A 15,143-nucleotide genomic window follows, 5' to 3' on the forward strand; every position below is an offset into this window, starting at 1 on the left:
ATATAATGATAGAGATGTGTGATTTAGAAATAGAAATATCAATGGCCCTTGACTCACATCGTAGTCCTTGTGCTCCTCAAGTTCCTTTTCCAACTCATCCAGTGATATATCCTCACTGTCCGCATGGTCCAGGGAAAAGAAATCCAATGATGTGGTGATATACCATTCAGTGAAATAGCATTTAGAGCAGGTAACGATGGAGCGATAACGAAAATAGAACCACAGTACAGCACCAGTTTAATCCTACTGGAGTCGTGATAGCTCTCAGAATCCTCGTCGAAGGAGAAAAACCAACCGAAACGTTCTTCGATTCGCTTGGAGATCTTGTAACAAACAGTTAAGAACCATGTTAGGCCTTCCACAATGTTGTGCTTGAGTGGTGCCAAAAGAGGAGAGAGCATTCAGGCTTCACTTCACACGCTGTGGTAGGCAATGCCAATTTGAAGCGATGCCATGAAAACTGGGAGAGGAGAAAGTAGTTGCGCCGATGCTCCAAACAAAATAATAAAAAACTAGTATCGTACTGTTGCTGTAAGACTACGGACAAACGATAAAGAATATGTTACTTTTTCGAGCGTCACTTTTACACGCTACAGCTCGAAAGTCAATCCAGCATCACTGTGGACTGGCATGTGTGAACAGTACCAGACACAGCTCACATTGTGGAGGGCCTTAGAGGCAGATTGCGTTTGTGGTCCGAAAGGGAAGGCATGGCCGCATGGGGATGCAATGCATGTCCAATGGAAGCAGTCAATCTCGACAGTGTGTAGAAATCACTGGCTTCAGCCCGTGTTTAGTTGGTGAAAAGTTAGAAATTTAGCTACTGTAGCAATTTCGTTTTTATTTAGCAATTAGTGTTCAATCATGGACTAATTAGGCTTAAAACGTTCGTCTCGCAATTTCCAACCAAACTGTGCAATTAGTTTTTTTTTCGTCTACATTTAATTCTCCATGCACGTATCACAAGATTCGATGTGATAGGTACTGTAGCATTTTTTAGAAAAACTTTTCGCGAACCAAACAATGTCTCAAACGACCTCGACAATGAGTAGGTGAAAGTGGGATAGCTCACCTGGAGTTGGAACTCGGGCACCGAACGGCTACCGACGAGCCGGGTTTTGATTTGTTTGTGATTTGCAGAATGATGATACTTGTAAGGAATACTGGTTCGAGGACCAGTACCTTGAGTATTTACGTGCCAATCATCCAAACCTGCTTGAGGGTGTCGAAGTGGATTTTGTACAGCCCACATCTGTTGCCCCTGCTGTTCTTGATGCTCCTGTTGGCACATAACAGAATAGCGACATGATGGTGGAGATGCTGGACATGAAGGTTCAGATAGCTGACTTGAAGGTTGACATTGCCAATTTGAAGCTAGAGATCAAAGATTTGAAGAATGGAGAATTGGGCAAGCCTTTTGACGTAGGTGATGCATTAGTTGCTTTGGTGATGCTGAACCTATTTGTAACAATCTTAGTTGCAACAATTTGGAAGTGAAGTAGTCTATAGGTTAGGAGCATGTTAGTTGCATACCCTATTAGTTAGCAGTGTTAGTAGTGTTGGAGCATTTTTGGAAGGCAAAGAGGAAGTATCATGTGTGTTAGCAGTGTTAATCTGAATATGTATGTGACTCTGTTTTAGTCATGGTTATATAAATATTTTTTCAGTGTTTATGTGACTATATTTTTTTTGGATAATTTTGGTACTGGACCCTAAGCTTATGTGAAGCTTGTTATAGAACATTAAAATTTCTTTATTGTAGGACACTTCCAAGTGTCTTCTAGCAAATAAATTTTTTGACAGTGTCAGGACAAAATAAAAAGTTTGGAATGGGACTATAGGTGGATGCCATTTCCATTAGAAGCCCACTATTTTAAGCATCCAGATGATCAGTTTGTGGCCACGTACAGAGGCCATTCAGTTCTGCCAACACTTATCCGTTGCTATTTCTCTCCTGTGCACATGTCAGGAAGGAACAACATATATTTTTATTTAATCTGTGGTGAGAAACACCAACTTTCACAGAAATAGGTTCATCAACACAAGCTCATCAATATGATCAGAACACATAAATGGGTTCACCAGTACAAGCAGTTAACATTGACAGGCTTAATGCAGATCCACTTCTGACCATAACACACATAAAGGTTCAGAAGCATGCACCAGACTACCTAATATCCAGTTCACATGCACATAGGCACAAATACATGGTCGCGCCTCATCCAGTTCATAGGCACATAGGCACAACTACAGGTTCAAGAGATTACATGGCACAACAGGCAGAACATCATCTTCAAAAGACATGGCCTGTTCACATGCACACAAGTAGAACTTGAACTTTAAGCTTCCATGTTGTTTAAAAAGTCCTTGAGGCTATGAACAACACTAGTTTCTAGAGCCGCCGCCGCCTTCTTCTCCTTTTTTGCTAGGGTCTTCTTCTTCTTAGGTGTTTTCTTCTTCTTAGATGTTTTCTTCTTCTTAGGTGTCCTCTTCTTGACTTGTGATGATCCAGCAGTGTCCTCATCTTCTTCTACTTCTTCTAGTTGCTTTTTTCTGTAAATGTCACAATATTGTTAGGAAATAATTACTAAATTGTGTTACAATTGGAAAGAGACCTGTAGTAAAAAAAACTTGCCTTTTTGCTTTTGAATTCAACCCAACCTCTCCATCTTCCCCTAACTCTGGCTTCTTACAAGTCTTGGCAAAGTGGTCCAATTCACCACACCTTTTGCACCTCACCTTCTTCTTAGTAGCATTGTTCTCATTACTTCCTCTGATTCTTACTACTCTGGGCCTACCAGCCGCTCTTCCTAGTAGAGGTGGCCAAACTTTGAACCCAAGGTCAACCTCTGGGCACTGTGATCTGTCTGGCATTGGTTCAACTCTCTTAGCATATGCAGCCCTGAATCTCTGAACAAATGATTACTCATGCGCAAAGTCTGCAATTTTTATTCCCCTTTGTGATAGTATCCATACCAACACATGTTTGCATGGCTTGCCGGTGACTTGCCACTCTCTGCATGAGCAAGAATGATGCTGCAAGTCCACAGTGTGCCTCTTCTGGTTGTTCCAGTCATCAAGCAATGTCACTTCTGCTATATCCAAATGAGTCTGGACAACCTTAACAACTTTCAGGTTCTTGCTTACAGTGTTTAGGTCCTTGATAACACTAGGGAGTATACCATCTTGCAGATTCCTACCAATCTGCCTCCTTAAACGTCTCTTTTCCATTGTCAACTCCCTTGTCCCATCAACTAGTTCATGCAACAAAACACCTTTCAAGTGCCTAATCTGAGCATTGAAACTCTCAGAAACATTATTAGTCAAATAATCACATTTACTATTCTATGAAAATCCACATCTATACCAAACCCTATTGTGGTGGTCCTCTAGGTATTGTATGGCATCTGGAGCAAACTCATAGATCTTCTGCATGTGCCACTTGAACAAACCCAAAGTGTAACTTCTTGCAGCTAGGTACAAGTGATCAGTGAACACATCTCCACGACAGTGCTTCATGAAGTTGGCATACATGTAACATCCCAGCCCGGAGAGACGGCTAAGATCCACTCTACACATTGAATAGACCACACCTGCTAATTAACTCTCTTGCGCTTCCAAATTCATTAAAATGGTTTTTAGATTCACACACCATATCTGATTCGTACATTGTATATGGGATCGGGTCCCTAGAAATTAAAAAAAAAACATTTGTACAAAATTAACCGCTACAGCTGCAGAACGATCCAGGCCTCCAGGCATCCAGCACAATGGCGGCACCTTCTTTGAACAAACGCAAACAATCATCAATCAATCTAGTACTAGTTGCTCTTGAGAGGCATGTGAACATGAACCGCGTGAGGTGCCGCCTGATCGGAACCGCCAAAGGCAGGGGAGGAGAGGATGTCGCTGCTGCACGCAAAGTCGACTTGACTGTGATTACGAGTTGCTAATCCCCATCAGATCGGCAGGAGCCTGAAGTTGCTCTCCCAATCCCCCACTCACCAGACCAGATCTGCCACGAGCATGGAGGGGTGGCGCGGAGACCTCTGGTTCGGATCCAATGGTGGTGCTGCCCGTGCCGAAGACGCTATTTGTCAGAGGGACGCACCATGCCACCATCGATGAGGCACTGGATCCGCACGGGGTCGCTGCTTGCCGTGGGTGTGCGCCGAGGATGACACGCACGACGGCGGCGGCGAGGAAGACGAGCTCCCAGGACGCGAGCGCACGTGCGCGGAATGCCGCCTGGATCCACGGCGCCGTCCAAATCCCGCCTGGTTCAACCGCCGGGGGCGCCAGCGAAGCACGTGCGCGGAATGCACATCACCGAGGATCCGCCGCCGCCCTGGCCCAGCGAAGCACGTAGCCCGAAGTGAGGATTGAAACAGAAAAAAGAAGGGACAAAATGAGAGAGCAACCAATACGCAGACCACAGAGATGCAGGACAGGTCAGGAAATCTACGACAGGCGCCATCCGTGCAGGGATGGCCGCGCCGCCGCCGTCGCAGCCGGGAGGATCGGGGCCGCCGCGGTCACATCCAGGAGGGTGGGTAAGCCACCACGCGCCACCATCCGCTGCCTCCCCAATGGATCCGCGGGATCAGTCGGCATGGGAGCAGAGGAAGGCCGTCGGCCGCTGCGGTGGAGGGGAGGGAGCGCCGCCGGCCGGTGGGAGGGAGAGGGCGCCGCCGACGGGAGGGGGGAAGGGCCGCAGCGGCCGCCTCCAGGACGGGGAAGGGCCGCCGGTAGCGCCGTTTGGGGTTATTTATATACGGAGTATGTAAATTTTGGACCTGCGATATTTACGGTCGTAGACCTATCAGCGTGGATTGGGGGTGCTAATACGGATGGTCAGCGGGAATTTAATTACGCTGGTGATTTATTACACCGAATAATAGAAGCGCTCCAATTAAATACGCTGGTGTGTGTATATATATATATATATATATATATATATATATATATATATATATATATATATATATATATATATATATATCTTCTCCCTCGCCATCGCCGTGATTATTTTATTAATGACAGAGATGGATAATTTAGATATAGATTTAGGGGTTACTTTAGATTATTTGATATAATGATAGAGATGTGTGATTTAGAAATAGAAATATCAATGGCCCTTGACTCACATCGTAGTCCTTGTGCTCCTCAAGTTCCTTTTCCAACTCATCCAGTGATATATCCTCACTGTCCGCATGGTCCAGGGAAAAGAAATCCAATGATGTGGTGATATACCATTCAGTGAAATAGCATTTAGAGCAGGTAACGATGGAGCGATAACGAAAATAGAACCACAGTACAGCACCAGTTTAATCCTACTGGAGTCGTGATAGCTCTCAGAATCCTCGTCGAAGGAGAAAAACCAACCGAAACGTTCTTCGATTCGCTTGGAGATCTTGTAACAAACAGTTAAGAACCATGTTAGGCCTTCCACAATGTTGTGCTTGAGTGGTGCCAAAAGAGGAGAGAGCATTCAGGCTTCACTTCACACGCTGTGGTAGGCAATGCCAATTTGAAGCGATGCCATGAAAACTGGGAGAGGAGAAAGTAGTTGCGCCGATGCTCCAAACAAAATAATAAAAAACTAGTATCGTACTGTTGCTGTAAGACTACGGACAAACGATAAAGAATATGTTACTTTTTCGAGCGTCACTTTTACACGCTACAGCTCGAAAGTCAATCCAGCATCACTGTGGACTGGCATGTGTGAACAGTACCAGACACAGCTCACATTGTGGAGGGCCTTAGAGGCAGATTGCGTTTGTGGTCCGAAAGGGAAGGCATGGCCGCATGGGGATGCAATGCATGTCCAATGGAAGCAGTCAATCTCGACAGTGTGTAGAAATCACTGGCTTCAGCCCGTGTTTAGTTGGTGAAAAGTTAGAAATTTAGCTACTGTAGCAATTTCGTTTTTATTTAGCAATTAGTGTTCAATCATGGACTAATTAGGCTTAAAACGTTCGTCTCGCAATTTCCAACCAAACTGTGCAATTAGTTTTTTTTTCGTCTACATTTAATTCTCCATGCACGTATCACAAGATTCGATGTGATAGGTACTGTAGCATTTTTTAGAAAAACTTTTCGCGAACCAAACAATGTCTCAAACGACCTCGACAATGAGTAGGTGAAAGTGGGATAGCTCACCTGGAGTTGGAACTCGGGCACCGAACGGCTACCGACGAGCCGGGTTTTGATTTGTTTGTGATTTGCAGAATGATGATACTTGTAAGGAATACTGGTTCGAGGACCAGTACCTTGAGTATTTACGTGCCAATCATCCAAACCTGCTTGAGGGTGTCGAAGTGGATTTTGTACAGCCCACATCTGTTGCCCCTGCTGTTCTTGATGCTCCTGTTGGCACATAACAGAATAGCGACATGATGGTGGAGATGCTGGACATGAAGGTTCAGATAGCTGACTTGAAGGTTGACATTGCCAATTTGAAGCTAGAGATCAAAGATTTGAAGAATGGAGAATTGGGCAAGCCTTTTGACGTAGGTGATGCATTAGTTGCTTTGGTGATGCTGAACCTATTTGTAACAATCTTAGTTGCAACAATTTGGAAGTGAAGTAGTCTATAGGTTAGGAGCATGTTAGTTGCATACCCTATTAGTTAGCAGTGTTAGTAGTGTTGGAGCATTTTTGGAAGGCAAAGAGGAAGTATCATGTGTGTTAGCAGTGTTAATCTGAATATGTATGTGACTCTGTTTTAGTCATGGTTATATAAATATTTTTTCAGTGTTTATGTGACTATATTTTTTTTGGATAATTTTGGTACTGGACCCTAAGCTTATGTGAAGCTTGTTATAGAACATTAAAATTTCTTTATTGTAGGACACTTCCAAGTGTCTTCTAGCAAATAAATTTTTTGACAGTGTCAGGACAAAATAAAAAGTTTGGAATGGGACTATAGGTGGATGCCATTTCCATTAGAAGCCCACTATTTTAAGCATCCAGATGATCAGTTTGTGGCCACGTACAGAGGCCATTCAGTTCTGCCAACACTTATCCGTTGCTATTTCTCTCCTGTGCACATGTCAGGAAGGAACAACATATATTTTTATTTAATCTGTGGTGAGAAACACCAACTTTCACAGAAATAGGTTCATCAACACAAGCTCATCAATATGATCAGAACACATAAATGGGTTCACCAGTACAAGCAGTTAACATTGACAGGCTTAATGCAGATCCACTTCTGACCATAACACACATAAAGGTTCAGAAGCATGCACCAGACTACCTAATATCCAGTTCACATGCACATAGGCACAAATACATGGTCGCGCCTCATCCAGTTCATAGGCACATAGGCACAACTACAGGTTCAAGAGATTACATGGCACAACAGGCAGAACATCATCTTCAAAAGACATGGCCTGTTCACATGCACACAAGTAGAACTTGAACTTTAAGCTTCCATGTTGTTTAAAAAGTCCTTGAGGCTATGAACAACACTAGTTTCTAGAGCCGCCGCCGCCTTCTTCTCCTTTTTTGCTAGGGTCTTCTTCTTCTTAGGTGTTTTCTTCTTCTTAGATGTTTTCTTCTTCTTAGGTGTCCTCTTCTTGACTTGTGATGATCCAGCAGTGTCCTCATCTTCTTCTACTTCTTCTAGTTGCTTTTTTCTGTAAATGTCACAATATTGTTAGGAAATAATTACTAAATTGTGTTACAATTGGAAAGAGACCTGTAGTAAAAAAAACTTGCCTTTTTGCTTTTGAATTCAACCCAACCTCTCCATCTTCCCCTAACTCTGGCTTCTTACAAGTCTTGGCAAAGTGGTCCAATTCACCACACCTTTTGCACCTCACCTTCTTCTTAGTAGCATTGTTCTCATTACTTCCTCTGATTCTTACTACTCTGGGCCTACCAGCCGCTCTTCCTAGTAGAGGTGGCCAAACTTTGAACCCAAGGTCAACCTCTGGGCACTGTGATCTGTCTGGCATTGGTTCAACTCTCTTAGCATATGCAGCCCTGAATCTCTGAACAAATGATTACTCATGCGCAAAGTCTGCAATTTTTATTCCCCTTTGTGATAGTATCCATACCAACACATGTTTGCATGGCTTGCCGGTGACTTGCCACTCTCTGCATGAGCAAGAATGATGCTGCAAGTCCACAGTGTGCCTCTTCTGGTTGTTCCAGTCATCAAGCAATGTCACTTCTGCTATATCCAAATGAGTCTGGACAACCTTAACAACTTTCAGGTTCTTGCTTACAGTGTTTAGGTCCTTGATAACACTAGGGAGTATACCATCTTGCAGATTCCTACCAATCTGCCTCCTTAAACGTCTCTTTTCCATTGTCAACTCCCTTGTCCCATCAACTAGTTCATGCAACAAAACACCTTTCAAGTGCCTAATCTGAGCATTGAAACTCTCAGAAACATTATTAGTCAAATAATCACATTTACTATTCTATGAAAATCCACATCTATACCAAACCCTATTGTGGTGGTCCTCTAGGTATTGTATGGCATCTGGAGCAAACTCATAGATCTTCTGCATGTGCCACTTGAACAAACCCAAAGTGTAACTTCTTGCAGCTAGGTACAAGTGATCAGTGAACACATCTCCACGACAGTGCTTCATGAAGTTGGCATACATGTAACATCCCAGCCCGGAGAGACGGCTAAGATCCACTCTACACATTGAATAGACCACACCTGCTAATTAACTCTCTTGCGCTTTCGTCCTCGCTTAGCGCAAAAGGTTCGAACCGGAGTTAATTCCCTCCCAGGCTCAGGCTTTTAAGCTGGTTCGGCACCTCCTCAGGTTCCGATAGGGGACTAAAGTCCCGTAGCTATAGTGTTTCGCAGCTACAGTACTGGCAACCGGAGTTGCGGTACTCGGCCATTCGGCCCAGCCACCACCAGACCGGCCTAACTTGGCCCATTTAGCAGGGTCTCACAGAGATGAGATGGAGGAAATGAATGGCAGCGACTCAATCCAGTCAGCGGCACGGGCGTCTCATGCGGAAGGCAGGGGCATAATGGACCATACGGATTTGGGGTACGTCTACATATGCCTGCAGGTGGGCCACAGGTCACGCCAAGCATAGAAACTGGCATTTCTCCGTTGTACAAGGAATTGTATTGGCATGATTCAAAATAGATAAAAAGTAATGGCATTTCTCGGATGTGTGGTTTTTGTAATGGCTTCAATCCAATTAACCCTTATTTATGTACGGAGTATGTAAATTTTGGACCCACGACATTTACGGTCGTAGACCTATAAGCGTGGATTGGGGGTGCTAATACGGATGGTGAGCGGGAATTTAATTGCGTTGGTGATTTATTATACCGAATAATAGAAGCGCCCCAATTAAATACGCCGGTTTTTGTCTCTCGCCAGAGGGGGGCGGCGCTTTGCCGGAGCGCTGAATGTTATTCAAAATCCAGGCTTCGGAATAGTATATATATATATATATATACACACATATGAAAACTTGAAAACCCTAGCCACCCCCTCATTGCTCCCCTCCTCTAGCTGCGCCGCCGACTCGCCGTCGCTGTGATTATTTTATTAATGACAGATATGGGTAATTTAGATATAGATTTAAGGGTTACTTTAGATTATTTTATATAATGATAGAGATGGGTAATTTAGAAATAGAAATATCAATGGCCCTTCACTCACATCGTAGTCCTTGTGCTCCTCAAGTTCCTTTTCCAACTCATCCAGTGATATATCCTCACTGTCCGCATGGTCCAGGGAAAAGAAATCCAATGATGTGGTGATATACCATTCAGTGAAATAGCATTTACAATACAGTTACTCCTAGTAGAATCTCTAAAACCCAATTTTGCATGCACGGTCATTTTCACAAAATTACCAGAGCAGGTAACGATGGAGCGATAACGAAAATAGAACCACAGTACAGCTCCAGTTTAATCCTACTGGAGTCGTGATACCTCTCAGAATCCTCGTCGAAGGAGAAAAACCAACCAAAACGTTCTTCGATTCGCTGCTGATGGATCCCAGCCATAGTGGTTGCTGATACCACGCTTGGAGATCTTGTAACAAACAGTTAAGAACCATCTTAGAGGCAGATTGCGTTTGTGGTCTGAAAGGAAAGGCATGGCCGCGTGGGGATGCAATGCATGTCCAATGGAAGCAGCCAATCTCGATAGTGTGTAGAAATCACTGGCTTCAAACGACCTCGACAATGAGTAGGGTGAAAGTGGGATAGCTCACCTGGAGTTGGAACTCGGGCACCGCACGGCTACTGACGAGCCGGGCTGTTTCCTTGATCTCGCTGCCCTTCTCTCGCCGCTATAGGGAGCACCGGGGCTGGGGTGGTCGGGAGTGCGGAAAGGAGGCGAGGGAAACGGAGAGAATGCGGGGCGCGACCCGATTTGCACGTTCGCGCCTGCGACCGCGTCGCCCTCCACTGCAGCGGCGCGCGCTTTGAACCGATCGCGCCACTCTGCTGAGGCTGAGGCCAGGTCGGTCTATTTTTGAGCTTGAGCGTCCTGGTGTGTGTGGCTGGTCCACTCCACCGGCAGGAGCGCGCGTACGTGCACGACGAATCGGCGAGTGCAAGGCGGGCAGGGATGTAGAGGACAAGCTTCAATTGTACTAGAGGTGAGCAGGCAATTAGGAGGAATTTCCCCTAAATCACATTAATAAACAGACGGGTTAAAAATTACACGTTTTGATGAAATACTCCGTCCATCCTATTCTAGGTTTATCTTTAAGTCGATTTTTTCTTAACTTTGACCAAATTTATAGAGAAAAATATTAATATTTATGACATCAAATATGTATATTATGAAAACATATCTCATAATCAATCTAATGGCACTTATTTTGCTACATAAGCATTTCTTCTATTTTTTTTAATTTACTTAAACTTAAGAAAGATTGACTTAAAACAAACCTAGAATGACTTTTTTTAAGGAGGAACTAGACTCACAATCTTGGTCACCTCTCATGCAGCCATTTGTCTGCACAGTACACATTTGCATTTTGCAATACCAAATATACAGTGGCGGATGCACGATGCGGGATAAGGGGGGGCTAAAACAATGGAGATGTTGATTTGCATGAAGATTTAATGGTGAAATCAAGCTTTTGCTACAGTGATTAGGCTTGAAATCAAGATATTAGAGGGGGCTGGAGCCCCCCCCCCCCAGCCCCCCCCTTTGGATCCGCCACTGCAAATATAGTACAACAATACAGAGATGTAGGCAAACTATCCAAAGTAGAGACATCAAAAAGTTAGAAATTTTATCAGGAGTCGAATGATCCAAAAGTGACACCACAGACATGAGCAAACCAGACAATCCACAAGTGAGTTTTAGGTTCGGTTTGGTTTCCATAAGTCAGGTGACTGAAAACCAGCGACTTATAAGTCTTGCCTGATTAGTTGTAGATGACTTATAAGCTCATTAAAGGTGTGGGGCCCACGTGAAAAAGGGTGACTTATAAGTTTTAAGCAGTGGTAAATCAACTTAAAACTTATAAGCAGAGGTGACTTATAAGTTGGTGGTGTTTGACAAAATAAGTCACTTATTTTATTTTTTAACTTATAAGTAGGTGACTTATTTGGAACCCAACATGCCCTTGTACATAAAAAGCATCCACGTTAAAAACCACCTTTTGGCGAAGGCAGAGGAGGCGACCTAAAGGCGAAGGCACAGGAGCCATATGAGGCCATGGAACAAAAGTGTATTGGGACAACTCAGACTAAAGGTTGAAGCCCTAGATGAACCTCGCATCAGAAGCAAAAATCAGGAAATCGCCCCCAAAATTGTCTGTGGTAGTCACTATGTGCAACTGGACCATGGACATTTCAGCCTGCGTAGAATGTCTCCACAGCTCCTCCCCTATTAGGATTTGCAGCCTTCCTCCATAAGGATCGGGAGAAAGATACACCTACCCCTTGTTAGATAAGGTAACCAACTGGCTAAAATCGGCCTGTTTGTTGGTTGGTTTCTGGGCTAGTTTAGGCTGGCTGGTGCTGGTTTATTGTGAGAGAAAAATACTGTTGGCTGGCTGGTTTGGGCTGACTGAAACCAACAAGCGAACAGGCTGAATAAATGAAATGACCAAAGAATAGCCACTAGATATTAGTCTGGTGATAAGAAACACGTCTCGCTCATCAACTCTAAAGAAATGATCGATGTACAGATGTGTAACAGCACTAAAAGTCATGCGATCAAAGTATGTTCCTAACAAATACCTTATCCCCAACTGCTTGAACGTCCTTAGGACTAGTAGAATGTTATGATACCAGCCAAACATCATATGACGTGGCTCCTCTCCAAGTTCCACGTCAGTGCACATCTTGTATTTAGTCACCATCTATTCAACATGAAAAGTAGCTGATTTACAGATAAAATGGAAAGCACCCTTCAACCTCCTGGCGAAGTCAACTGCAGCACTAACAGCATAGAGTGCACAATACTCCGAAAAGATTAAAGAGGCATAGTTCATAGCCAGAGAAAATAAAGAGAAATAAGGTAACACATCACCATATAGATTAAGAGAATAAAATAAAGAGTTAAATGCAACATAGGTCCATTAACTTATGAGTATGTTTCAGTTAGATCCATCAATTTTCAAAGTGATTTTTTGGGTCCATAAACTTTGTATGCCGTATCACTTAGGTCCATATCCCGCCACGCAAACTTCTCATGCTGACGTGGCCTGCTGACGCGGCCTTCTGAAGCAGCTCTTGGCAATGCATTTTTTCAAACAGCTTGTGGGCGACGGCGACGACGTCCCCGGCGCGCCGAGCAGCAAGCCCTACAGCGCATTGCCGCTCACGTCGAGGTGGACCAGGCCTTGAGCAGTCCCATCACGACGGACTCCACCTCGAAGGGCTCCATGTCGCCCACGACAGCCTTGGCGCGCCCGTCGTCGCAGTCCGCCGCGTCCTCAGCCCTCATCTGCGCCAGGGCCTTCTCCAGCCTGCTTGCCGAGTGGAGCACGTGGACGAGCTCGTCAGTGAGGATGTTCACCTTGGTGAGGTACTGCCTCAGCACGACGCCGAAGCAGCCGTGCAGGGTGACCGCGGCCACCGCCACCGGCGCGGGGTGCCACCGCCTCAGCACTGGGCTGAAGTTCCTGCGCTCGAACATGGCCAGCTGCTCCGTGTCCCTGGCGAGCTGCATCAGGACGGACCCAGTGTGCCATGATACAGTAACATCAACTTTATTACGTTGGTGAAGGCGCTCTTCATCGAACACCTGACGTAATAATCGACGCGGTCTCCAGCAAAGTTCCCGTCGCCGGCGCATTCCCGGTCAGCGATGGTTGCCGCTCACGTCGAGGTGGACCAGCGAGCGAATTGCGCCCAGCCTCAGCAGGGGTCCGGCGCCGCGTCGGCACGCCCGTGTCTTCGCTGGGAGGGTTCGACACGTGCTTCAATACCACCGCCGTGGCGATGCCGCCCGTGACGCTGCTGTTCGACGGCATGCAGGTGACACTGCCGGAGGAGAACGTGGTTATCCATAGCACGTACGGGACCATCAGCTGCCTGGCCATGGCCACGGCGCTCGACGGAGCTCTGGCTGCGGCCGCTGGACGCCGTGGAGGTCCGGTCGTGGCCTCGACCTACGCGGTGCTAGGATGCTGTCGGTGCTTTTGCTGCTGGTGGTCGCGGGCGGCGCGGCCGCATCGCACTCGAGCTCGAGCTGATGTACCTAGACTCGCTGGCGGCCACGCGTACGAGATCTTCTTCATGTCTTGCCGCTCGTCCGGCCCGGTGGTATCCATCAGGGGCCGCGCGGCAGATGGGGAGGTGTCATCGCCTGTTGCTGCCGGCGCTGGCGCGAGGAGTGGCACCGGGGGCAGCGTCATGGGCAGCCGAGTCAAGAAGGCGTTCGGACTGAGGCCAAGGCGGCTGTCGTCGAGAGCGCAGCCGATGATGGCCCGCACGCTGAGCCAGACGTCGGGCCCGGCGTCCCCTGGGCGCGTGCGGCGGCCGATGACGTCGGCGGAGATCATGCGGCAGCAGACGCGAGTCACCGACCAGAGTGACGCGCGCCTGCGCCGCACCCTCATGCGCACCGTCGTCGGTCAGGTCGGCGCCCATGGCGGCATTGATCGTTTTCGTCTACATCTTTTCCTTGACAAGTCTGGTTTGCACACAGGAGGGCGGAGACGATTGTTCTCCCGTTGGAACTCCTACGGCAGCTGAAGCCTGCAGAGTTCACTGACGCCGAGGAGTACCACCAGTGGCAGTTCCGGCAGATCAAGCTCCTGGAGGCAGGACTCATCCTACACCCTTCCCTCCCGCTCGATCGCCTCCACGCCGCCGTGCTCCGGTTCCGCGAGGTCATGCGCGCAACCGAGATCCGCGCCATAGACACCGGCTAGAACTCTGACGTCATGCACGCCCTCACCAATGCCGTGCACGCGCTCTCGTGGCGCTCCGGCACTGCCGGTGCCGCTGTAGAAGCTTGCCACTGGGCCGACGGGTACCCGCTCAACGTGCTCCTCTACTGCTCCCTCCTCCAGACCATCTTTGACCTGAGGGAGTGCTCCCTCCTCCTGCACAACATGTGCTTGGCGTGGGTGTTCTTCCAGCATTACGTGATCACAGGCTAGGTCGAGCCGGACCTCGTCGCTGCGGCGCTCACCGTGCTCGTTGACGTGGTAGCCGACACCAAGCAGGGGAGCCGTGACCCGCTGTACGCCAAGGTGCTCCTGAGCGTGCTCGGTGGGATGCAGGAGTGGTCAGAGAAGCGCCTCCTGAACTACCACAACAGCTACGAGAAGGGCATCGGTGGCGCTGCTACGGAAGGCATGGAGATCCTGCTGTCCCTGGTGCGCCAGGGACGCTGTCGCCGTCGCCCACAAGCTGTTTGAAAAAATGCATTGCCAAGAGCTGCTTCAGCAGGCCACGTCAGCATGAGAAGTCTGCGTGGCGGGATATGGACCTAAGTGATACGGCATACAAAGTTTATGGACCCAAAAAGTCACTTTAGAAGTTGATGGACCTAACCGAAACCTCCTCACAAGTTAATGGACCTCTGGTGCATTTAACTCTAAAATAAAACAGTAGTAACTTAGGAATAGTTTATAGCTACAGTGATAAAAGAACAGGCAAACAATAATTAGATAGAGAAATCAATAATCCATAAGAGGTCTAATAGTTTGGCCTTGATCATAGAT

General features: G+C 46.8%; 1 protein-coding gene and 1 pseudogene across 1 annotated transcript; one reads left to right on the plus strand and one right to left on the minus strand.

The window, feature by feature from the left end:
- Positions 1 to 7,323: 7,323 nt before the first annotated feature.
- LOC136453668 (H/ACA ribonucleoprotein complex subunit cbf5-like) lies at positions 7,324 to 10,302 on the minus strand. Its single transcript, XM_066454229.1, has 3 exons — positions 10,215 to 10,302; positions 9,932 to 10,033; positions 7,324 to 7,643 (listed from the first exon to the last, which is right to left on the minus strand). The coding sequence occupies exons 2-3, from the start codon at positions 10,003 to 10,005 to the stop codon at positions 7,430 to 7,432; spliced, it is 288 nt and encodes a 95-aa protein (XP_066310326.1). The 5' UTR covers positions 10,006 to 10,033; positions 10,215 to 10,302; the 3' UTR covers positions 7,324 to 7,429.
- A 3,108-nt stretch (positions 10,303 to 13,410) lies between these two features.
- Positions 13,411 to 14,837, plus strand: LOC136455378 (protein unc-13 homolog; annotated as a pseudogene).
- Positions 14,838 to 15,143: the final 306 nt, after the last annotated feature.

This window comes from Miscanthus floridulus, chromosome 5 (assembly GCF_019320115.1).
Source record: "Miscanthus floridulus cultivar M001 chromosome 5, ASM1932011v1, whole genome shotgun sequence".
Lineage (NCBI taxonomy): Eukaryota > Viridiplantae > Streptophyta > Magnoliopsida > Poales > Poaceae > Miscanthus > Miscanthus floridulus.

Excerpts from the sequence above, each read along its gene's own strand:
- LOC136453668 (XM_066454229.1), bottom strand. The coding sequence starts at position 10,005 with ATGGCTGGGATCCATCAGCAGCGAATCGAAGAACGTTTTGGTTGGTTT. Across the intron at positions 7,644-9,931 it reads TTCGACGAGGATTCTGAGAG|AAAAAAGCAACTAGAAGAAG; the intron begins GTATCACGACTC and ends TGACATTTACAG.